This window comes from Pseudoliparis swirei, chromosome 23 (genome assembly GCF_029220125.1).
Source record: "Pseudoliparis swirei isolate HS2019 ecotype Mariana Trench chromosome 23, NWPU_hadal_v1, whole genome shotgun sequence".
Classification (NCBI taxonomy): Eukaryota; Metazoa; Chordata; class Actinopteri; order Perciformes; family Liparidae; genus Pseudoliparis; species Pseudoliparis swirei.
In genome coordinates this window covers 19,335,671-19,360,100 of record NC_079410.1, presented here as the reverse complement: position 1 = coordinate 19,360,100, position 24,430 = coordinate 19,335,671, and the positions used below count along the sequence as shown (strand labels likewise).

The 24,430-nt window shown below is 45.5% G+C and overlaps 2 protein-coding genes across 4 annotated transcripts in view; both read left to right on the top strand.

The window, feature by feature from the left end:
* The window catches only part of LOC130188302 (microtubule-associated serine/threonine-protein kinase 1-like), a 50,209-nt gene extending 34,223 nt beyond the window's left edge, over positions 1 to 15,986 (top strand). For 2 of the 3 annotated variants that reach the window (XM_056406585.1, XM_056406584.1), the window contains exons 9-27: positions 246 to 347; positions 2,047 to 2,179; positions 2,264 to 2,331; positions 2,890 to 2,966; positions 3,068 to 3,276; positions 4,095 to 4,233; positions 4,317 to 4,449; positions 5,372 to 5,537; positions 6,480 to 6,581; positions 7,762 to 7,884; positions 8,601 to 8,710; positions 8,800 to 8,960; positions 9,856 to 10,121; positions 10,198 to 10,422; positions 10,645 to 10,874; positions 11,064 to 11,186; positions 11,318 to 11,451; positions 11,539 to 11,729; positions 12,469 to 15,986. In XM_056406585.1, the coding sequence (XP_056262560.1) occupies positions 246 to 347; positions 2,047 to 2,179; positions 2,264 to 2,331; positions 2,890 to 2,966; positions 3,068 to 3,276; positions 4,095 to 4,233; positions 4,317 to 4,449; positions 5,372 to 5,537; positions 6,480 to 6,581; positions 7,762 to 7,884; positions 8,601 to 8,710; positions 8,800 to 8,960; positions 9,856 to 10,121; positions 10,198 to 10,422; positions 10,645 to 10,874; positions 11,064 to 11,186; positions 11,318 to 11,451; positions 11,539 to 11,729; positions 12,469 to 14,006 (4,230 nt within the window). In that variant the 3' untranslated portion in view covers positions 14,007 to 15,986. Of the gene's footprint in view, positions 1 to 245; positions 348 to 1,478; positions 1,504 to 1,533; positions 2,180 to 2,263; positions 2,332 to 2,889; positions 2,967 to 3,067; positions 3,277 to 4,094; positions 4,234 to 4,316; positions 4,450 to 5,371; positions 5,538 to 6,479; positions 6,582 to 7,761; positions 7,885 to 8,600; positions 8,711 to 8,799; positions 8,961 to 9,855; positions 10,122 to 10,197; positions 10,423 to 10,644; positions 10,875 to 11,063; positions 11,187 to 11,317; positions 11,452 to 11,538; positions 11,730 to 12,468 lie in introns of those variants that run through there. The other variant, XM_056406586.1, reaches the window with a different exon arrangement.
* A 154-nt stretch (positions 15,987 to 16,140) lies between these two features.
* On the top strand, positions 16,141 to 22,592 carry LOC130188566 (cysteine protease atg4da-like). Its single transcript, XM_056406960.1, has 11 exons — positions 16,141 to 16,259; positions 17,907 to 18,148; positions 18,238 to 18,321; positions 18,800 to 18,973; positions 19,850 to 20,153; positions 20,240 to 20,304; positions 20,479 to 20,606; positions 20,691 to 20,769; positions 20,866 to 20,942; positions 21,499 to 21,618; positions 21,754 to 22,592. The coding sequence occupies exons 2-11, from the start codon at positions 17,956 to 17,958 to the stop codon at positions 21,934 to 21,936; spliced, it is 1,407 nt and encodes a 468-aa protein (XP_056262935.1). The 5' UTR covers positions 16,141 to 16,259; positions 17,907 to 17,955; the 3' UTR covers positions 21,937 to 22,592.
* The last annotated feature ends 1,838 nt before the right edge of the window (positions 22,593 to 24,430 follow it).

Sequence of the window (24,430 nt, the reverse complement as noted above, 5' to 3'; positions counted from 1 at the left end):
TGGACTCGGCTCAAGTCTTCTAATTTCATTCAGACCTGCGAATGCCTTTTGAGACGAGATGAGATTGAAATGACTCGGTAAACGGAGCTAATCGCTCGGAGCTGATAACGGGGATCGGGCATCTCATCAGCGACCTCATTCTGGGGGCTTGATTTGATCGCTGCGATTACTCAGGGTTCCTTTTGATTTGATGGTATCGGCATGTTTTGTTTTCTTTTTAATGATCAGAAATCTCTCCCCGTCAGGCCTTCGAGCGCTCGGAGAGCACCGAGGTGGCCTTCGTCACGGAGCTGGCCAAGAAGCTCCTCATCGCCATCTCCCGGCCGGCGAGGCTTCTGGAGTGCCTGGTAAGATGACATCCTATCCGCCCTCTGCCATGCCCCCCCCCTCCCTCCCTCTGCCCTTGTCCCCGCTTCACGTCCCTCTGATGTGACTCGAGGCGAATCGATTTTCTTGAGATGAAGCTTGCACAGACACTCGTTTGTTCGCCTATTAAAAGCGTTTAGGCCCTCTGATGCACAGCGGGGGGGCCGGAGATCAAAGGGAAGGAGCCAATCCAGTCCGTCTGGCATTTGCATTTAGAGTAGACAAAGTACGACTAATACCAGTCGGCAGCCCCCCCGCCGAGTCAGACCAACGTGTCCCTTAAAGTTGAAGGACGTCTCATGTGTGTGTTTGTCTGGTTGAGTGTGTGTGTGTGTGTGTGTGTGTGTGTGTGTGTTTTGTGGCTTTATAACCGCCTCGCGTCCCACTCGATGAGTCACGCTACAGTTTTTTTCCTCATATTTGATTAATACCGAGATACAGAGAACCAAAGCTTCGATGTAATTCCACGGTGCTGCAGTCGGATGACGGTCCGCGGAAACAATCGTGTGTCTCTGAGTTCCAGAGTGATTCAGAGAGGTTCAGAGAGGTCCAGAGAGGTCCAGAGAGGTCCAGAGAGATTCAGTGAGGTCCAGAGAGGTTGACAGAGGTCCAGAGAGGTCCAGAGAGGTCCAGAGAGGTCCAGAGAGATTCAGTGAGGTCCAGAGAGGTTGAGAGAGGTCCAGAGAGGTCCAGTGAGGTCCAGAGAGGTCCAGAGAGGTTCAGAGATGTCCAGAGAGGTCCAGAGAGGTCCAGAGAGGTCCAGAGAGGTTCAGAGAGGTCCAGAGAGGTTGAGAGAGGTCCAGAGAGGTCCAGAGAGATTCAGTGAGGTCCAGAGAGGTTGCGAGAGGTCCAGAGAGGTCCAGAGAGGTCCAGAGATGTCCAGAGAGGTCCAGAGAGGTCTAGAGAGGTTCAGAGAGATCCAGAGAGGTTCCGAGAGGTTTATAGAGGTCCAGAGAGGTCCAGAGAGTTTCAGAGAGGTCTAGAGAGGTCTAGAGAGGTCCAGAGAGGTCCAGAGAGGTCTGGAGAGGTCTAGAGAGGTCCAGAGAGGTTCAGATAGATGCAGAGAGATCCAGAGAGGTTGATAGAGGTCCAGAGCTGTTGATAGAGGTCCAGAGAGGTTCAGTGAGGTCCAGAGAGGTTCAGTGAGGTCCAGAGAGGTTCAGTGAGGTCCAGAGAGGTCCAGAGAGGTTCAGAGGATGAAACGCTCCCCTGAGATCCAACGTGTCCAGTTCAATGTTTAGCCGATGTCATGAAGTCCTTGGTGGAGCTCGCGGCCTCGGGGATCTGCTCTTGAGGTTCAGACCGACCCGGTTGCGTCGTCTTTGCGCCTCATTTCTCAGCATAGCTCAAGAATATGTCAATCAGGGAGGTAAGGAAAGGGTCATGTTGTTTATTGTTAACAGATGATATGAAATGTTAAAGTCTCATATCTTAGGCGCTTGGATTCTACGGGGAGATTTGTAATTGAGGGGCCGACTGCCCCGATCAGCCACTAGATAGACCCCCCCTTCCCCTTGGAGTCCAGACCTGGTGGTGGAAATGTTATTTCACAAGTTAAAAAAAAGTGCCCACAATTTCTTTTTAGATGCCCCTGGATTTCAGTCAGTGGGGGAAGAAACTGCCCCCTAACCAACCTGTAAATGTACCCCCTGCATCACGACGTCATGCTTTGGTTTCCAGGAGTTCAACCCCGAGGAGTTTTACCATCTGCTGGAGGCGGCAGAGGACCACGCCAAGGAGGGTCACCTGATGAAGACGGACATTCCTCGTTACATCATCAGCCAGCTGGGACTGACCAGGGACCCAATTGACGGTGAGGGGGGTGGGGGGGGATACACACACAGCTGTTACATTGTCAGATAATAAATTACTTAAACCGCAATATGCTTCTCATCAGAGATGGTCCACCTGGATACCTACAACAGCGAGGGACCGCTCACACCCGAGACGGACGACTCGACGGAGGTGAGGTCCTGCACGAGGTCATTCCTCCTCTCTCCATCCTCCTCATTCGTCACCCTGTCTTTCTGCCACACTGATAATTGGGACAATTTCACACACAAATGTCCTATGCGGTAAATTAAGGACGTGAGCAGGCGGGGGATGTAACACTGGCCAACAGGTGGTAGTTCTAAATTTATTTTTGCTGAGTCACGGCATCAAGTTGCTTTTCACAGAAAATCTCTGCTTCATCTGCAAATGACTTGGCATATTATATATATATATATATATAAATCTAATTGAGCTAATTTATGCTGAAGCTTACAAAACAGATACCCCCCCCCCTATCTGTGGGCCATCCCTCCAGCATTAGGCACGCCTCCAACTCCCAAAATTCAGCTAAGTAGGCAAAAAGATTTGATGAGATAAGATCAATGTGAGATCACTGAAGTCACAGTGCCAAAAAGACGACGTGACTTCCTCGACAATGAGGCTGTATTCATGTGTTATGGAGATTTTTTAAATTCGATTTCACATCGGATCACGTTTAATACGTCGTCATGGTGATCTTTTGATCCGAAGGGTAAGATCAGAGCCATGAAGCCACCGGAAGAAGCCGACTTCCAGACCATCAAGCTGATCAGCAACGGAGCGTACGGGTGAGTCCCGGAGGGCGTCGTGGCGCGCCGACACTACAGCTGCAATCAGGCAACCTCAGAATAACTCTGTGTGTGTTTGTGTGCGTGTGTGTGTGTGTTAGTGCCGTGTACCTGGTCCGGCATCTGGAGACCCGCCAGCGGTTCGCCATGAAGAAGATCAACAAGCAAAACCTGATCCTGAGGAACCAGATCCAGCAGGCCTTCGTGGAGAGAGACATCCTCACCTTCGCGGAGAACCCCTTCGTGGTCTCCATGTTCTGTTCCTTCGAAACCCGCCGGCACCTCTGCATGGTCATGGAGTACGTCGAGGGTAAGAGGAGACCCGCGAGAACTGGTCAACCTCCGCCAGTTTTATGATATATTACTCAGGATTCGTACGGTCATGGAAAATCTGGAAACATCATGGAATGAAAAAAATGGTTATTTCCAGGCCAGTTTTGAAAAAGTCATGAAAATATGCTATATTCATACGTTAATTTATTTACGTTGAGTTAGAAATGATTCATATGCTTTTAAAAGAAAGACGCTCAAAGTATAAGTCATGGAAAAGTCATGTCAATGAAAATTAATTGAAAAATCATTGAAACGTCATTTAAATGTCATTGAAAAGTCTTTGAAAAGTCATAGAAAAGACACGGAAGAGTCATTTAAATGTCATATAAAAGTCATGGAAAAGTCATGTCAATACAAATTCATTGAAAAGTCATTTAAATGTCAATGAAAAGTCATAGAAAGGTCATGAAAAACTCATGTCAATGAAAATTAATTGAAAAGTCATTTAAATGTCATAGAAAAGTTATTTAAAGGTCATGGATATCGATCGTTCAAAATGTGTTTGAACCCTGATTAAATTAGGTTGAGTTTTACCCCTTTTCAAGATATAACTGTTTTAACGTCTGTGCATTCAGATTTGTAATCAGCATGAGGTGTGTGTGTGTGTGTGTGTGTGTGTGGCGTGTGCCCCACACGGCTTTGAGTGCGTAGTGAGCTCTCACGAGGGAAAAGAGACAAGAAAAGAAAGTAAAAGAAATCCCCCCAAACATGTAAAGTATTGTTTGTGGTGGTGGAGCCGCTCCACGTGTATTTATTTATTTATATATTTACACATCGTGCGCATTGTGCCGGCAGGCGGAGACTGCGCCACTCTGCTGAAGAACATCGGGGCCCTGCCCGTGGAGATGGCGCGCATGTACTTCGCGGAGACCGTCCTGGCGCTGGAGTACCTGCACAACTACGGCATCGTGCACCGCGACCTCAAGCCCGACAAGTGAGACCGCTGGACGATGCATTTTTAAAAAGAGCGAGAGAGGAAGCTGGCGTGTGTTCACGGTGCCGCTGTGTGTCCCTCAGCCTCCTCATCACCTCCATGGGACACGTCAAGCTCACGGACTTCGGCCTTTCTAAGATGGGTCTGATGAGTCTGACCACCAACCTGTACGAGGGACACATCGAGAAGGACACTCGGGAGTTCCTGGACAAACAGGTGAGACGGGTGACTCCAATCCACATCACACCTGCTGGAGGGTTTTTAAATCATCACACACACACACACACACACTTGCAATGTGTCTTTTTGTGTGTGTAGACTCTCCCAAGTAAAGTACGAAACATCCTTTGATGTCTTCATCTCTATGCAGATGATACCCCCACCCCCCCCACCCCCCTGTCATTGTGTGCCGGGCGTGAAGAAGACACTCTTCTTCACAATAGGCTCGGTTTTTTTCTCCTCAGCTATTATAATCAAATTATCTTCTGAGGAGAGGTTTATTTATTTTTATTTTTGTCTCGAGCCGTTTTCTTCGGCGTGAAGCTGAGGCTCGTAGTTTCTCGTGTGTGTGAATTACGACGCGTCATCATTCAGTGCATTGCCCGACGGCACATGAACCAAAAAGACATAACCGGAGCTTCAATATGCTCCACAAACATGTGCAACCAAGTGTTACGCACAGGTAGAGGTGTGAACATAAATCACATGACAAGGTGGTTTAGTGTAATCTCGGTAAGTAAAATGATGTAAACATAAATTATGAAGCGAATGATGCGAAAAAGCTTTTCCGCGTCATTCACTTCGTTCGGCCTAAGAGGGGGCGGGGCTTATCTCTGTGCCTTTACTCCGTGGAAACAGTCATCACCATAGAAGAAATATCCACTAGTTCTGCTTCATACCTGTTGAGGACCTCCCACAAACGGACTCGGCGTCAGGCGAATTTTTCGACCAAAGTTTAAATATTTAAACTCGAGTCGTTCGAGTCGCCCGGCAAAAATGTGCGTCAACCGCAACCATTCACGTCTGTAGATTGTCTTTGCATTGCAATACATGTTAGTGCTTGTTAGTGGCAGAAATGCACACACCTGGCGGAATCTTAACACACCTGAGGAAGTCAAGACGTTATTTGTCCCTCCAGGTGTGCGGGACCCCGGAGTACATCGCCCCCGAGGTCATTCTGCGCCAAGGTTACGGGAAGCCGGTGGACTGGTGGGCGATGGGCATCATCCTGTATGAGTTCCTGGTGGGCTGCGTGCCCTTCTTCGGAGACACGCCGGAGGAGCTGTTCGGGCAGGTCATTACAGGTGAGGGCTCACAGGTCATTACAGGTGAGAGGTCACAGGTCATTACAGGTGAAGGGTCACAGGTGAAGGGTCACAGGTGAGAGGTCACAGGTCCTTACAGGTGAGGGGTCACATGTCATTACAGGTGAGGGGTCACAGGTCATTACAGGTGAGGGGTCACAGGTCGTTACAGGTGAAGGGTCACAGGTAAGAGGTCACAGGTCCTTACAGGTGAGGGGTCACAGGTCATTACAGGTGAAGGGTCACAGGTCATTACAGGTGAGAAGTCACAGGTCATTACAGGTGAGAGGTCACAGGTCATTACAGGTGAGGGGTCACAGGTCATTACAGGTGAAGGGTCACAGGTCATTACAGGTGAGGGGTCACAGGTCATTACAGGTGAGAGGTCACAGGTCGTTACAGGTGAAGGGGCACAGGTGAGAGGTCACAGGTCCTTTCAGGTGAGGGGTCACAGGTCATTACAGGTGAGGGGTCACAGGTGAGAGGTCACAGGTCATTACAGGTGAGGGCTCACAGGTCATTACAGGTGAGGGGTCACAGGTGAGAGGTCACAGGTCATTACAGGTGAGGGGTCACAGGTGAGAGGTCACAGGTCATTACAGGTGAGGGGTCACATGTGAGAGGTCACAGGTCATCACAGGTGAGAGGTCACAGGTCATTACAGGTGAGGGGTCACATGTGAGAGGTCACAGGTCATCACAGGTGAGAGGTCACAGGTCATTACAGGTGAGGGGTCACAGGTGAGAGCTCACAGGTCATTACAGGTGAGAGCTCACAGGTCATTACAGGTGAGAGCTCACAGGTCTGAAGTTGAATGAGCGTTATTTGAGTATAACCTTTCCTCACCTCTGCACCAGAGACGTGTTTCCTCATCTCCTCCCCTCACCTCCTCTACCTCCTCTCACCTCTTCTCTCCTCACCTCCTCTCTCCTTCTGCTGCAGACGACATCGTGTGGCCAGAAGGAGACGAGGCTCTCCCTCTGGACGCCCAGCACCTGATCTCCTCCCTGCTGCAGACCAATCCTCTGGCTCGCCTGGGCACAGGTCAGTCACCTGACCCCATGTTAACCACCGGTCCCGAAGTTACCACCATCCATTAATATCAGTTATTCACATTTTAAGAGGACTATTTCTACCCTTTATTTGGTATTTTAAGATAAGTATTTAAACCATTTATAAATATATATATATATTATATATATATCAGTTATTCAGATTTTAAGATAACTATTTCAACCATTTATTTGGTATTTTAAGATAACTATTTAAACCTTTTATAAATGTATATATCAGTTATTCAGATTTTAAGATAACTATTTAAACCATTTATTCAGTCTTTGAAGATAACTATTTCTTCCATTTATTTGGTATTTTAAGAACTATTCAATCATTTAAAAGTATTTTATCTAATTATTTAAACTATTAATCCATTACATGTATTTTTATCAGCCGTTTATTCATTACTTGTAGTTCTCAACGTTCTCAATCTCAAAAGTGGAGCTCTGGCGTCACAGTTGACTAAATATTTGTCATCTTCTTTTTTATTAAATCATAATCTCATTATAATAAATGAGCTGCTCCGCCGTGTCTCTCAGTATCCTCTGATGTAACCTTACAGCCTCGATTAGGAATCAGTGAGCTGGAATAATAACTGTAGTCTCACCAGCTCACCCAAATGAGTCCTCTTCCTTCTGGGTCTTCCTGCCCGTCTGTCTCCACCTCCTCCAGCTGGTGCTTTGATTTTTTACTCACTTTTTATATAGTTTTCAACAACATAACAATATGTATTTACATACAGTCACTTTATTTGTCTATTTTCATCAGGTGTATGTCTTGGTACGCGTGATGTTCAGGTGCAACACACACACAAAAACAAATGGTGCACACTCCAAGAAAAAAATTCAAATAAAGAAGAGGGGGAATAAAAACTATAATGAATATAGATTGCATACAAATAATAATAAAAATAAATAAATAATAAATTAAATAATATAAATAAAATAAAATAATAAATAAATAATTTAAATAGGCTGAATAACTAATAATTATAGTATAGAGGATTGTGTATGATGTGTGTGTGTAGAGAGTTAACGAGAGCAGTTCAACCAGAGGGCCGAGCAGTGTACAGTGACAACCCTCATTGTATTAATAATGCTGAGACAGTTATTCTCGTAAAGATAAGCTTCTGGAGCCTTCGTGAATATGTGAGTCTCTCCATTCCCAGGTGGTGCTTTTGAAGTGAGGCAGCACTCCTTCTTCGGGGAGGTGAACTGGAACAGCCTGCTGAGGCAGAAGGCCGAGTTCATCCCTCACCTCGAGTCGGAGGAAGACACCAGCTACTTTGACAGTGAGTCTGCTTCTCGGGGTTCACGGCACGGAGCACGGAAGATCATATTTACACACACTACCGTTCAAAGGTTATGGGTCACCCAGACAATTTGGTGTTTTCCATGAAAACTCACACTTTTATTTATCAAATGAAGAGAAAATATAGTCAAGACATTGACAAGGTTAGAAATAATGACTTTTATTGTAAATATTAATGTTGTTCTTCAAACTTGTCGCTCAAAGGAAGGACAGTGTTATAGCTTCTCGCACCAGCATAACTGTTTTCAGCTGCGCTCACGTAAAAAGGGTTTTCAAGGGTTTTCTACCCCTCCGTTAGTCTTCTAAGGCGATAACACAATGTACCATCACAACACTGGAGATGGGCCTCTAGATACCTATGGAGATTTAATTAAACACCAGAAAATAGTCATTTACCACATTAACTATGTATAGTGCAACTCTGATGTGATTTTTGAAATTTCCCCACTGTGGGACGAATAAAGTAATATATCATGAATATATCATATAGTGTATTTATGATTAATTTAATGTTATTTTCATTGAAAGAAACTGGGCTTTACTTTGAAAAATAAGAACATTTCTAAGTGACCCCAAACTTTTGAACGGTATTGTATATACATATATTATTAGGGGTCTTCTGCCACAACGCCCTCTTGACCACGGTGACTCCAGTAAATGGAGAACCGTTAACCTCTCGACCTTCTCACCCTGCAGCCCGATCCGATCGCTACCACCACGTTCAGTCTTACGACGAGGACGACACCAACGACGACGAGCCCGTGGAGATCCATCGCTTCTCGTCCTGCTCCCCTCGATTCAGCAAGGTCCGGCCGGACGCTCACGTCAGAACCTCGTCGACCCCTAAAAAAACACAATGCTGACCGTCTGTGTGTTTCGGTGTGTGGACCTGCAGGTGTACAGCAGTATGGAGCAGCTGTCCCAGCTGGAGCACAAAGCGCCTGGCGTGACGCTCCGGGAGCACAAGCTGCCCAGAGAGGACCGGGTGGCCAAGAGGGAGAGTCTGGGCAGCCTCACCCTCCGAGACAAGAGCTGGAGGGCCGGCTCGCCTGAGATGTGAGCACCCGACCATCACCCGTTTCTCCTTAATAGATGGATAACCCAGTGGTTCTCCAACTGTGGGGCGCGCCCCTCTAGTGGGCAGCTGTGGTACTATAGGTGGGGCGCAGGAAGAAATGCAGAACAACCTTTTATTGAGAACTTCACATTATTACACAAGTTCAAAGTACACAAACATAAAATAAAGTCATTAATAAACACATGTTGACATTTTAACATTACGCCGTCAACAGTTACGCTTGTGCATGCGCGACTCGCTGATTCTTGCCGTTTTGCCAAAAGCCAATCTCCGTGAGATCGGCTTTTCTGCTGTTGCCCTTCAAAATAAAAGCTCAACTTTGAGCTTGAATTGACCGTATCAAGCCCGTTTAAAAAAAGGTTTGTCGTGGAAAGCCGGCTCATTGCAGCCACTGATACTAAAACAACTTGACGCGCATATCTGCACTCATTTTGTTTTGCACAAGTTGCACGTTATTGTTTTGAAAATGAATGAAAGTGTAAAACTCTTTATTGCAAAATAGTTGAACTTGTCTTTCCACGGTTTCTCTATATTGTTATTATCTTTAAAATTATCTTTATTATCCAGTGCAAAACAGGTTACTTGTCGTCCCAGTAAGCTATTTATTTGTCAGTTTGCCTGTTTCCACATATATAACTTTATTTGCATTGTTCTAACAAAGTGATTGCACGTTCAGTTTACTTGAAAGTAATTGAAATTGTCTTTATTCTTTTATTTGAAAAAGCACAGATGGAGGAATCACAACAAGTTATTTCAATAAAAAGTCAGCGTTGACCGTTTGAGAGCCACAACAGTGACCCAACAACACAATGACACGATGTTTGTCTTTGTAATAACTTTATACGTAAAGCATTCCTGCCTTGCTTTTCCCAGGAAGCGCCTATCCTGCTCCGAGTCGTCCTTCACGGAGAGCGACTACAGCCCGCCGTCGGGGGCCCGGAGACGCTTCTCCGCCCTCATGGACACGCACCGCCTGGCCTCCGCCCTGGAGGTGGACTCCGAGCTGCCCGCCCCCAGCAGGCAGCCTCCGGTGACCACCAGGGGGATGTCTCTGGAAGGATCCCCGGGCGCCGTGGCCCCCCCGTCTCAGGGCGACCCGAGGACGCTCCTTAAGGACGGCAACGCGCTCACGGCTGGAGGTGAGCAGAAAGGCGAGGGAGCGCCACGTCGCTTTGCGACAACGCCGTCCTAACGCGTCTCTACCGTGTGTCACAGAGAAGGTGTTGAGACCGGCCGATGCGCAGGCGCCTCCATTGGGGAGCGCCGCTGTCCTGGGGCTCCCGGACCCACAGGGGCCCCACGGGGCCGCCACCGACCTGGTGCTGCGGCGGGTCCGCCACCAGCAGCTCTCGGCCGAAGGAGAGAAGCGTAACGCGCGACCCGGGACCAAAGTCATCAAATCAGCGTCGGCGACGGCGTTGTCCATCGTCATTCCTGCAGGTAGAACAAAGAACTGCTTCAGGAAATAAATACATAATAAAACTAGAACGGGCACTCGGTAGAGCGCATACCTTCGCATATCACAAGATTGGGCATTGAATTATGAACATTTTGGCATTAGTTGCATGCCAATTGGATATAAATTGACCGTGCTATGGTAAAAAGAATATTTTCAATGCGAAGGTAAAAACGTATTCAAAGCTGCGTCCCGTCTCTCCTCAGTGGAGCAACATGTCGCCTCCCCGCTGGCGAGCCCCATGTCTCCTCGCTCGCTCTCGTCCAACCCGTCCTCCCGGGACTCCTCCCCCAGCAGGGACTACTCCCCCGTGGTCAACATCCTGCACTCTCCCATCACCATCCACCGCTCGGGGAAGAAGTACGGCTTCACGCTGCGAGCCATCCGAGTCTACATGGGAGACAGCGACATGTACAGCCTGCACCACATGGTCTGGGTGAGGGGGCGGAGCCAACTATCACACTTTGGTTAAACAAGGGCATCGTGCGAACTGGAAGTTTGATGAGAGGCTTTTTGATGAGTCATTTAAATCTTACATTTTCCAAAAGTTGCGTCAGATTTGAGATAATGTATGAGGTCAAAATGAGTGTGAAGTATAATAAATATCTCTGTGTTCTGACCGCAGCATGTGGAGGACGGGGGTCCCGCCCAGGAAGGCGGTCTCAGCGCCGGTGACCTCATCACTCACGTAAACGGGGAATCGGTGCACGGGCTGGTCCACACAGAGGTGGTGGAGCTCATCCTGAAGGTGCAGACCACCGACCTCACTCACGTGTTTATCCATTACAAGATGTGTTTTTAAATAGTATGGCTCAAATAACATGTGCTTTTAAAATATGAAGATATTTATATATATATTTATGCGTGTATAATCTACAGAGTGGAAGCAAGGTGACAGTGACGACTACTCCATTTGAAAACACCTCGATAAAAGTGGGTCCTGCCCGTAAATCCAGCTATAAATCCAAGATGGTTCGACGCAGCAAGAGGACAGGAGCCAAGGAGGCACCCGAGTGAGCTACCGCGTTTCACTACAAGGATTCATCGTCTCCTGTGCTTCGCGTCCCTTTATTCTCCTCTCCATGTGGTTCTCCTTTCAGGAAGAAGAGAAGCTCCCTCTTCAGGAAAATCACCAAGCAGTCCAACCTGCTGCACACCAGCAGGAGCCTCTCCTCTTTGAACCGCTCCCTGTCATCTGGAGACAGCCTGCCGGGCTCCCCCACCCACAGCCTCTCCGCCCGCTCGCCCACGCAGAGTTACCGCTCCACCCTCACCGAGTCCCCTTCCATGGGTTAGTGTGGAGGTGCCTAGGTTGACTCTCTCAGTGTGGATAGTATGACCTTAAAAACTCAAAACAGGGTTGGCCTCCATGTGGGAGGAAAATATGATCATGTTTTCTATATTTTTAATATGTTCTATATATAAATATTTTCTAGATTTAAATATTTTCTATATTTTTTTGTATTTTAAAAAGGCTCTGATATATATATATATATATATATATATATAAGGCTCTGTTCTATATATAAATATTTTCTATATTTAAATATGTTCTATATTTTTTATATTTTAAAAAGGCTCCGATATATCCATATATATATATATATAAAAGGTTTTATATATAAATATTTTCTATATTTTTTTGTATTTTAAAAAGGCTCTGATATATATATATATGTATATATGAAAATGTATATATAGTTATACATATATATATATACATATATGTATATATATACATATATGTATATATATATACACGTATATACTGTATGTATATATGTAAATGTATATATAGTTATACATATATGTATATATATACATATATGTATATATATATATGTATGTATGTATATATAACCACACCCACAGTGAGCCACAGTGACATCACTGCAACAATTTAAACTTAAATTAAAGAATTAAACTTGAAAAAAATCCCATTTCACTGCGAACCTTTTCATTCTTGACAGAAAGCGAACGCAGCGTCGAGCCCATTGTGACCAAAGAGTTTGTTCTCCTCCTCTCCTCAGGCACCTCCTCCCAGAGCAGCTCCCCGGCCTCCAGCACCCCCAACTCCCCCGCGGCCTCCCACCACATGAGGCCCAGCTCCCTCCACGGCCTGTCTCCCAAACTCCATCGGCAGTACCGCTCGGCCCGCTGCAAGTCTGCCGGCAACATCCCGCTCTCCCCCCTGGCTCACACCCCCTCCCCGACCACCTCCTCTCCCCCCCCCCTCTCCGGCCACACGGCGGGGAGCTCCAACACCACGCAGACGTTCCCCGCCAAGCTGCACTCCTCGCCGCCCGTCGCCCGACCCCGGCCCAAAAGCGCCGAGCCGCCCCGGTCCCCGTTACTGCAACGGGTGCAGTCGGCGGAAATGCTGGGGGCCCCGATTCTGCCGTCGTCGTCCTCCTCGTCGGCGTCGCCGTCCCCTCTGACCGGCGGCGTGTCGCTGCGCAAGCACAGCCTGGAGGTGTCGCACGGCGACTACCGGAGGGACTCGTTCCACTGCGAGCACAGCCTGCAGAGCCTGCTGGAGATGGAGGGGGAGAACGGGCCCGCCCCCCCGTCTCCTTCCTCCTCCTCCTCGCCCTCGCCTCCCATGGGAGGGGAGATCGGAGGCTTCAAGTCTGCGAGGAGGCTGGGCCGGCAGGAGTCGCCGCTCAGCCGCGACACCCTGCTCCCGCCGAGAGAGAAAGCGACGCAGACCGCCGCCGCGGCGACAAAAGCCGAGGCCGAGACCAGCGGTGTTGACGCGAGGAAAACCTCGGCTGAGGTTCTGAAGAATAACTCGGCTGCGGCTGCGGCTGCGGCTGCTTTGAAGGCGAGTACAGCGCTGGTTTCTTCCCCCGCGGAGGCCAAGCCGAGCCCAGGGGACCGAGCTCAAAAGGCAGGAAGTGGTCAGGCGACTGCCGCCAAGAGTCCAGTTGGCGAGAAGACTCCGGCGCCATGGAGGGGCCTTCAGCAGAGTGACGCCGGGCCTGCCACCAGAAGTCAGGAGAACACGGAGGAGAAAGGGGCCGTGCAGAAGGTTTCGTCCTCAGAGCAGTCCAAGCCGCCGCGTAAAGGCGCAGAGGCGGCGGAGAAGGGAGGCGGCGAGGAAACGCCCGAGGCGACGAAGGTCAAGGGACCCGCCCCCCCGATTCCCACCCAGGTTCAAACCCACGCCAGATCCAAAACCGAGAAGGTGCCGAACGGGGCCAAGGAGGCGCGAGCGGCGCACCTGGAGGTCCTGGAGGAGAACCCGGCTTCGCCCCGTTCTGGCGCGGCTCCGACGCCGCCGGCGCCGCCCTGCGTGGGCCGGTGCCGCCCCACATCGCCGGCGGACAAAGCCGGCTTCGTCACGCAGCTCACGAGCGCGGCCAAGACGGCGCTCGGGCCCATGAAGGCGGGGTCGCAAGAGGGCGCCAGGGCGAGCGGCGCCTCCAAGCCGGGCGACGAGAAGCGCGGCGGCGCGGCGGGGAAAGCCGAGTCCTCGTCCGGGCGCCGCGGCTCCGGCGCTCAGGCGGCGGCCGCGGCGCCGGCGCCCGATAAAGGAAACGCCCGCGGCTCCAAGCATCACTCGTGATCGGAGCGCAGCGCCTTCTCCCGAATGAGCAGAACCTTCTGAGCGGGCGGGAGACGGGAACACGCCGACGAAGAAACTCCACGTCGATGACGAGCGACGCGTAGAACGCGAGATGTAGAACAAAGATGCGTCGGCCACGTTGGCAAAATGGGCGTCGCACGTGGTATCGTAACGTAGGCCTGTGTATGTGCTGTGTGTTCAATGTTCTGTAAATAAAGGGGGCGGGGCTATGTCTTAATGCATGCACACGGAAAAATGTAAGATATTTAAAAAAGGAGAGACAAAAAATAATATATATGTAGACGACCTGAAGGTGGTGAACACTGTGAACAACCAGCTGGTCGCTGTGTGTGAAGAAATGGGCGTGACTCTCTTGGGATCAGCTCCAGTGACGCCCTGCAGTTAGTCGGAAGAACGCGCGCTGTAGTCCAGGGACTGAGGTCAAGGGTCAAGGTCGTGACCCCAAAACACGCGACAGGAACCCGGACCGAGAGACGTCAAAGCACTTCACGTGTTTAAGGGCTGAATTTAAGACTGGAAAGAGGGAGACGGAGAGATGAACTCGCACAGGGACACTATGCAATGCCACTTTCTTTTGTATTTTATTTATTATTAATTATTTATTTATGTTGTACCCCCCCCCCCCCTCTCCACTCCCAATTGCCAAGTTTACATTGTGCTCCAGACGAGGATAGTCGGGGGGGGAAAAGTAAGGGATGCAGTAAGCCAAGCAAACACGCAGTAAGCCAAGCAAACACATCATAAAAACATGCACCGCAGCCTCACCCCGGTTCGTATGGATGTGAATGAATGCTGGTGGTGGGGGAGGGGCCGTAGGCGCTGATTGGCTGCCACGCTTCCGTCAGTCTGCCCCAGGGCAGCTGTGGCTACTGATGTAGCTTACCACCACCGGGATGACTGTGTGTGTGTATGACTACTGGACTCTGAACTGTAAAGCAACTTCGAGTGTCTTGAGAAGCGCTATATAAAATAAATGATTATTATTATTATTTTGTTGTTGATGTCATTGTTGTTGTTTTAAACGTTGTCTCCAATGATCGTAGTGGAAAAAATGTTGCAATTGTATATTTTAGGCTGTCAAGTGAACACTAGTGTGTCAGGTGAGGAGGCAGAGAGGTCACAGCATAGAGTAGATGCTCACTCACGCGTTTCTATTTATGCACCGTGTGTGTGTGTGTGTGTGTGTGTGTGTGTGTAACGTCACGTGTGAGGGAGAGTGCCAGTCTTTTTGTTTCGGGGATGATGATGTGGGTTTTTGTTGTTAAATGTATAATAATATGCAATCCAACAGTGCCCAGTGTGACGCATCGAGCCCCCTGCGCAGCGGTACTGACCACACCCTGGACAGGAGGGGGCGTGGTTTGCTCTCGGGTGTTCAGACCCTGGTAGTTTTGCGAGACCCGGCTGAGACCGCCACCTTGTGGATGACGTCACACCTACACCGAAAGTACCCGAGGTGCATCACTCTTTTGCTAAAGGATCACGTCGAGATCAAGAACGACGACGCGGTCATCGGACATTTGGAACTGTGTGTGTGGTGTGTGATGTGAGAAAATTGCACTTTATTTTGCGTGGAATTTAGTTTGTATTATTATTATTTTCTGGTCTTGTATATTTATTTGAGTATTTTTCTATTTGTTCTATTTATAAAAGTTTTTATCTTTTTTTTTACACCGGTTTGTGAATTTCTGCTTCACTACTAACATTAGATATTTATACATTTTACATTTAGAAATCTACCAAAATATGTGTGACTACCCTCGACGCTCATATTTCTGTCAAGTCCATCTTTGTCCCCGTGTTTGATTCATTTTTTTTCATTTTTTCTTTTTCTTAGAGCAACACTGATCTCTGACTGTTGTCCATTATATTGCTAAATATTTACTAGCCACCGTTGTGAAAAAAAACAATGCAAAAAGCCTTTAGTGCAGAAATGTAATAAAAAGCAGAGAAACCCCTCGTCCTGTTTGACTTTCTTTTAACTATGAACATTAAATAATCACTCAGAGGAATAATCGAGGGCTCGCTGTGATTGGCCCTCTGTTAACCAATCACAGCGCTGCAAACGGATCACCGGTATAAACAGGAAGTGAGTGTAAACTCATTTGCTCGCTGCTCGAAGACACTTTCTTTTTTTATCTCCAACGAAACGAATGCAGAAGAATTCTCTAAATGATTAATACATTAATTAGCTCTATTTAAAGAAGAGGAAACGACGATGTCCGAATAATGGTAAGAGATAAATGTCGAACTATAAATGCGAGTTATTCTGCGTGTGGACGGACTCTGAACTTGTCGGATGCCTGAAAGTTTTTTCTTGATTTTCTATTTTTTTGGAGGGGCGTGAAATTAAAAAATATATAAATTTTCCGATGCATGACAGCTCTCATCGACGCTTGTTAAAATGGAGCTGATGTCGCCATTTGTATTTTTATTACGACGTCACTTGTTTGTATTGAATCAGCCACTATAAGGAACGTGACGCATATGCATTTAAAGGTTTTTATTTTACTTTTATTTGGGCGGCTTGTTAATTGTCAATAGTTTATTTTCGTCACATTTATTTTAACCAGATATTTATTTATTTTGTATGCGTTCCTCTCTGGTGTAAAGTGTATTTACGTAAGTACTGTTCTACAGGACAATTATTGTGTACTTTTACTTTGCTTGAGTATTTCCATTTTACGCTTCTTCTACAGTTCAGAGAGATTTTTATTCCACTGCATTTATTTAATTTATATACACTACCGTTCAAAAATTTGGGGTCACTTAGAAATGTCTTTATTTTTCAAAGAAAAGCACAGTTTTTTCAATAAAGATAACATTAATCAAAAATACACACTATACATTGTTAATGTGGTAAATGACTATTCTAGGTGGAAACGTCTGGTTTCTAATGAAATATCTCCAGAGGTGTATAGAGGCCCATTTCCATCAACTATCACTCCATTGTTCTAATGGTACATTGTGTTTGCTAATCGCCTGAGAAGACTAATATCTGATTAGAAAACCCTTGTGCAATTATGTTAGCACAGCTGAAAACAGTTATGCTGGTGATATAAGCTATACAACTGGCCTTCCTTTGAGCTTGAAGTTTGAAGAACAAAATTAATACTTCAAATATTAATCATTATTTCTAACCTTGTCAATGTCTTGACTATATTTCCTATTAAATTTTCAATTCATTTGATAAATAAAAGTGAGTTTTCATGGAAGACACAAATCTTTTGAACGGTAGTGTGTGTATATATATATATATATATATAAATTAATTAATTAGTATTTTGTACATGCTTATAAAGCACAATGCATTTTTAAAAGAGGAAAAACATGAATATCGATGACCAATTTTGATCTAATAATGTCATGTATAAACATGTATTTATTGGGGGCATTTTTGTCTTTTAATCCACACTTTTGAATCTTTGCAGTTGATTCTGCTGATACATACTATGTTTGTACTTTTTCACTTGCGTGACATTTCAAATGCAGGACATTTACCTTTTTGTGGTTTATTTTTTGCATTGTTGTTTTGATATTTTCACACAAGTAAAAGGTCTGAGTATTCGACCGACATGTTCGATATATACGCATGCTACTGCATCTTTGGTGTCCGCGGATGGGACTGCTGAGTCTACCGCTGAGTCTACCGCTGAGTCTACTGTCTACCGCTGAGTCTACTGTCTACCGCTGAGTCTACTGTCTACCGCTGAGTCTACCTCGTGGGGTTTCCCTCTTGAAATTGATTGACTTTGTTGTGGTAAACAAAAACAATCGGTTCCAGAGGCGGCTCCTCTCTGTTTCAAGGCTAAATAATAGAATTGTCTGTGTGCGGCTGCATCGTCCATCCGGGGGTCTTATTTCCGCATGTCTCCCTAGACTGCCATGGCGATAAGGATCAAGCCTACGCGAGTCATCTTCGGTCGCTATGAATCCCGACGGCGCCTCGGCTCGCTGTGAGAGCCCGTCCCCCGCGGACGACCCGATGGACGACTGGCACTTCCTCTCCTCGGATTCTGAGGAGCGTCCGGGCCTGGATGCGAGCCGGGGAACCCCGGAGGCCGAGGACAGAGGCCAATTCAAAACCAAGTTGATCTCGGCGTGGAACAGTGTCAAATATGGTCCGTCGTCCCCCGCTCCGACGCCGCTGCCGTTTGCTTCTGTCAAATCTCTCTTGCTTTGTGAGATTGAACTGGTTTCTCTCTTTCAGGTTGGTCCTTGAAGCAGAAATCCAAATTCAGCAAGACATCCGCCGTGATAATGTTTGGCCAATCCTACGAGCTGCGGGATCGCGGTGAGGCCTTTTTACTCTTCTTTGTGTGATTTCTTGTGACTTTAACCCTCCTGTTACCTTCAAATTTACTCATCTTTTACCCTTTTTGACCACAGCAATTAAAACCTCCAGAAAATTATAAGAATTAATATTGTTTCCCAAGTTTAAGTGTGAGGTACTTTATGTTTGTTTGTTGACTACCTAAACAGCCCTTTAAATAAATAAAAAAGTTTATATTTCTTATGTTATACGCAGTGAAAAACAGCCCGGGGTCAAATTGACACCGATGCGTACAAGTTGTGTACAGGACATTGAAAACATATCATCATGTGAATTTTATGTTTAATTGTATGTCCCCAATAAATTAGGAAAAGTCATGAAATATGAAGCAAAGAAAATAATGTGAATCATTTTTTTTTAGAGACGTCAAACATTGAATGGCGTCAAATTGACCCCAAAGGTAATAAGAGGGTTAATTCGAGCTCTGCCACCGTTTCAGACGCGAAGGAGCGTTTCCGCCGCGCCTTTGCGTCGCTCCTGTGGCTGACGTACAGACGGGGCTTCCCTCATCTGGCGGGCTGCTCTCTGACCACCGACAGCGGCTGGGGCTGCGTGTTACGCACGGGCCAGATGCTGCTGGCCCGAGGCCTGCTGCTGCACCTGATGCCGCCAGGTGACGCTGCACACAAACGCATTGCGGTTTACTTATATTTCTTGGGAGTTTTTCGTAATCCGATGTGAGGTTCAAGTTCAGGGATGTTGTATGTGTACAAATTGTAAAGCCCTCTGAGGCAAATTCGTAGTTTCTGATATTGGGCTATACAAAATAAACTGAATTTAATTGAATTGATGTCCACCATCAAGTTGAAACACAGAATGTTGTCAAATCACTTGATAAACTGTGAGTGGACAATCTAAGGGACATCGACACTCTGCTGGATAGCTCGTACCAGGCGGGTTTATTGAATGCTCCTCTTCCCTCCATTATAACTAGATTTAGCTACTTTGTACGAACTCCAGACAAAAGATGTTGCAATTGAACTTTTTTTTTTTCTCTCCAAATATAGGAAACCAGTCTTGAAAAGTCTTTAGATTAGCTTTAGCCAAAACTAGCAGTGACTGCACTCCAGCTAGCCTTCACTACTCTTGAGTAGAGTCACTGCGATTTGGGCTTTTTTTTAACGGAAGTTTTGTCGAAGTTAAACATTTGGGGTTTTTTAATCGAAAACAATGCTTTTTATTTTGAGTTTGACAAATAATTTGACCAGAATTAGCGAGCTAGAAAAACTAGCGAGCTAGCCTTTTTTATTTGTTTTTATTCTTTGGTTTATTTAAACAGTGCACATTAATAATAACATTTCTGTAAATGTGCCAGAGTTAGCCAAAAAGCAATTTTTTATCTGTATAGCCTCAAGAGGCAGAACAAACCTAAAAACATAAGATAACAGACGATGCTAGAAAAACGTTTTCTGATCAAGCCTCCCAAAAACGTACAAACCAGTTGTCTTATCTTTGTGACTTTGACCAAAACGCAAATGACTGACTACAGGTTGGACGTGGTCTGTGAGCCCCCATGCGGTCAAGGACGACATGGACCTGCTGGTGAGTCGCCCCGCAGCCGGCGTAGAGCGCGGACCGGACGCCAAGGAAGGGCCGAGTGCGAGGGCTCGGAAACTGAGCCTGGGTTCCCTCCTGGACCGACCCATGGAGGCCATGCACAGGAGGGTGGTGTCGTGGTTTGCGGACCATCCCACGGCCGCCTTCGGGATCCACCAGCTGGTGGAGCGGGGCACAAGCTCTGGGAAGAAGGCCGGCGACTGGTACGGCCCTTCCATCGTGGCGCACATCCTCCGGTGAGATGGCGGCACAATTATCCCGACCAGCTTCTATCAGGATGTAACGTCCAGCAGTAAGTTATTTGTTCCTCCTTTTTTCTCAGGAAAGCTGTGGCAGCGTCAGCGGACCTCCCCAATCTAGTCGTGTATGTTGCACAAGACTGCACCGGTGAGTAATTTCTTCCATCGGTGGATTTTCTCTCTTCTCTGAAGTGCATAGCAAATGCAGCTGTGCTCAGTTTCCCCCTACAAAATAAAAGCACCGGCGGAAAATGAGCTCCATTTGTTTAGCGAATGATCCAACCATGTGGACACATCTGTATCTTCCTCCCCGTACGTTCAGTCTACTTGGGGGACGTGAAGCGGCTGTGTGAGCGTCCTCTCCCTCAGCCCTGGAAGTCCGTCATCATCCTGGTTCCTGTGCGACTTGGAGGACAAGATCTCAACCCCTCCTACATCACTTGTGTCAAAGTATGCACACGAGTGGTTTGTACTAGTAGTTAAAGTGTGTCTTGTCTAAAGAACAAAATCCCGTTCCTCGTTCTCACTCCACAGAAGCTCTTGGCGTTGCGATGCTGCATTGGAATCATCGGAGGCAAGCCGAAGCACTCCCTGTTCTTCGTCGGCTTCCAGGGTACGTGTGCAGTATCGTGTACGTCATCACGATGGCGCCCGGCTGTTGGATGACAGTCCTATTTTACTTTTCTTTTACTCCCTTGCGATGCCAAAGATGACCATGTGCTGTACCTGGACCCTCACTACTGTCAGCCCACGGTGGATATAACAAAGGAGAACTTTCCCTTGGTGGTATGAGGAAGCACCATTGCCCTTCTTTTGGGGTTTTCTGGTTTTGTTTCCTCCTGTGACAGCCGTGCTCTTATTACCTATAAAAGTGTTAACTATTAGTGTTTTGATTTGTTAAATAATTTTTGGAAAAATAAAATAAATATTTATATTATTTTTAATAATTTTATATTATATTTTATAATTATTTTATTATATTTATATATATTTTTAATTGTATATATATATATCATTTAAAATATATATAAATATTATATTTTATCAAATAAAACTATATATATTATTTAAAATATATATAAATATAATTACAAATATTATATTTTATCAAATAAAACTATATATATATTTAAAATATATATTATTACAATTATTATAAAATATATTACACAATTCGATGTTTTTATATATGTATTTATTTATTTTAAAACTTGAATTACTTGATATAGACTTCCCTCCTGTATAAATGTTAAATAGATAACATCCACATCAGACTTTTTCCTCTGATTCTAAGGAGATCTATTTCTGATTCGTTCTTTCCTCTCCTCCGCTCCGCTTGCAGTCCTTTCACTGTAAATATCCCAGGAAAATGTCTTTCTCTCGCATGGACCCCAGCTGCACCATAGGGTTCTATGCCAAAGGCCAGAAGGACTTTGAGTCACTGCGCACGACAGTTCATGAGGTACGTGATTTGGGGTTTGGATCTCCGTTCATTCAACAGTTCAAAAGATTTGTGTCTGAATTCATTTGGTTGTTTCGAAGCTGACGAAATGACAAATAAAATGTGTTCTCGGCTTCTTTGTGTCTCTTTTTTTAGGCTCTCAGCACATCTACAGAGACGTACCCCATGTTCATATTTGCAGAAGGAAAAAGTCAGGAGGGGGAGGAGGAAGAGGAGGGAACCAATACACCCCCGAACAATATGGCCTACATCCAGAGGAACAATGACCTGAAGAGAGGCAACACTCGCAACAGCATGGACGAGTTTGTTCTGTTGTGAACAGAAGAAGATCAAATAGTGATGATCAAACGTATATGATGTGGCAACTACTGAGCGTGAGAACAATGTCCTCCAGACACCCTGTGGCAGTAACCTCAAGGGGAAATGAAGCAGCCAAGTAGAAGTAATGACACTACTGTGTTTAGTTTTTTTTATTGCCGTTTTGTGCTCGACTATATTTTGTATTTATTGTTTTAACAGAAGAAAATTTTAATTAATATTAAATTGAAGGACTTTGAAGAATATATATTTTTTTCTTGCTTCTTTAAACTATTTGTGTTCATCAACAAAATCTAGGAGCTCATTTAAATTAATTTGACTAGAAACATTCTAAATAATCTAATTAAAGTTTTATAATAGTACATTTCTCTAAGGGACAAACTTAAGGCAACTGAGACGCACGGCCTCTCTGTTTCATGTCATGTGACGGGATGCACCGCCTCTGAATGGATTAGAAAATTAGAGTCCTGTGAACATGTGACGCGTGCGGGAAAAACGCAGTCTGACTTCACTGAAGAGGAAGTCGAATGTTGTGAACGCACCCTCGCAGGAAAAGAACAAACCTACTGAAAAGAGAATTTTATCATCTATTCAGATTTTTTTTTTTCTGCTGTCTTTTATCTGAATAAACTGTTTTTTTTAAAAAAAGGAAGAAACTATTTGTATTTCTGCACGTTGACGGGAAAAAACAAGTGTTTAATGGTGTGCTGAGCTATTGGCCCTTGGTAGAGCCTCCGCTCGGACTGGAGGGGTAAAAACGACTCCTGAGGGTCCCGTAATGACTCTGTTGCCCCCCCCCCCCCACCACCAGGAAACGCAACAATGCTGATTTCGGCCTCTGTTGCCTTTCTGGGTGGAGGGAAGAGAAATGGCTTCACAAGAGCTGTTTGGTGATGACACCTGTTTCAGTTTGAAAATGGGAGAAAGGAAAGTGAAGCAGAAACCTAGTTGACGTTCGGGACTTTTCTTCTTTTTTTTTTACCCAGAATGTCATCACTGACGAGTTTGTGTCCTTGTCCTCGGCGTATTATAAAGATTGGCATCCTTTTTTTTTTTCTTCTTTTTTTTTGTCTGGGCGTAGTTGGGCCGAGAGTCACAGCTTTTGCAGTGTTTGTATGGGTCGATTGTCGTCCTTCACTGGCTTTATACTCTTATAATATAGTATTTTGGGGAAAAAAACTCTTAAATAACTCAAAATGTATATTAAAGGAAGTAGAATCCTGCCGTTTAAACTTAAATGCAGCAACAAATGAGTGCCTACAAGTGTGAGATGGAAGGTCACCACGAGACCTGACCTTTTGACTTTTAGTCCCACTGTGACTGACGTCACGCTTTGATAGGCCCCGCCCCCATCCATCACATGGACTGTTTATAATGCAGAAGATGCTGATGATAAAAAATATATATATAACTTACTTTGTAAGTGATAAAAATGCTCGACATGTGCACGTGTGCTTATTATACACAGACATGTTTTTAACCCTCCTGTTACCTTCAAATTTACTAACATCTTTTACCCCTGGGGTCAATTTGACCCGAGCAATTAAAACCTAGAGAAAACTATTAGAATTAATATTGTTTCCCAAGTTTAAGTGTGAGGTACCTTATGTTTGTTTGATTACCTAAATAGCCCTTTTGATAAATAAAAAAGTTGATATTTCTTATATGTTTTACACAGTGAAAAACAGCCCGGGGTCAAATTGTACAGGACATTGAAAAGATATCATCATATGTGAATTTTATGTTTAATTTTATGTCCCCAATAAATTATGAAAAGTCATGAAATATGAATTTTTAAAAATGATGTTAATCATTTTTTTATAGATGTTAAACATTGAACAGGATCAAATTGACCCCAAAGGTAATAGGAGGGTTAAGTATTTAACTCATTAACCATTTGGGTAAATAAACACCTACTTGTAGGTAAATGTAAGTGTGACTGCACGTGGGAATGCGCTGCACCTTTTTGTTATGAATCATAAATCTAGATTAATAACAGAGCTCACATTTATTTTTTATTTGTATTATATGTAAATCTGAGAAATATTTTAATGGAACTACCATTAAAGTTGCATCTCTTCTCATGTTGGATATAAACAATTAGTTAATCAATTAGTCGAGTATCTGATTGAAATTAATTAATTTCTGATACTGATTTAACTGCTCAGCATTTTGAAGTTTGGCTTTTTTGGGGCACATTATGCTCATCAAATGAAGAGCTCGTCAGATTAATAAATACTGAAAATAAGTCACAGCCAACATGGTATATTAAAAAATAGCTGCGGGTTAAATAAAAAAAATGTAAAAAGCATAATCACACAAATAAGGCCGACAAATAACGAAATACCGAAAACTATTTCCCCTGCCTCTCCACGTTCACACCGCACGGCCTAATAACGCGTAGTAAGCGGAGTGCACGTGGACAGAGGAGCCGAGGAAGAGGAGCATTCCTGCCGTCTCGTCCTCATCCCCCATCCCCCACCCTCCGCCGCTG

Excerpts from the sequence above, each read along its gene's own strand:
- LOC130188566 (XM_056406960.1), top strand. The coding sequence starts at position 17,956 with ATGAATCCCGACGGCGCCTCGGCTCGCTGTGAGAGCCCGTCCCCCGCG. Across the intron at positions 20,154-20,239 it reads ATCGTGGCGCACATCCTCCG|GAAAGCTGTGGCAGCGTCAG; the intron begins GTGAGATGGCGG and ends CTTTTTTCTCAG. Across the intron at positions 20,607-20,690 it reads CCTACATCACTTGTGTCAAA|AAGCTCTTGGCGTTGCGATG; the intron begins GTATGCACACGA and ends CTCACTCCACAG.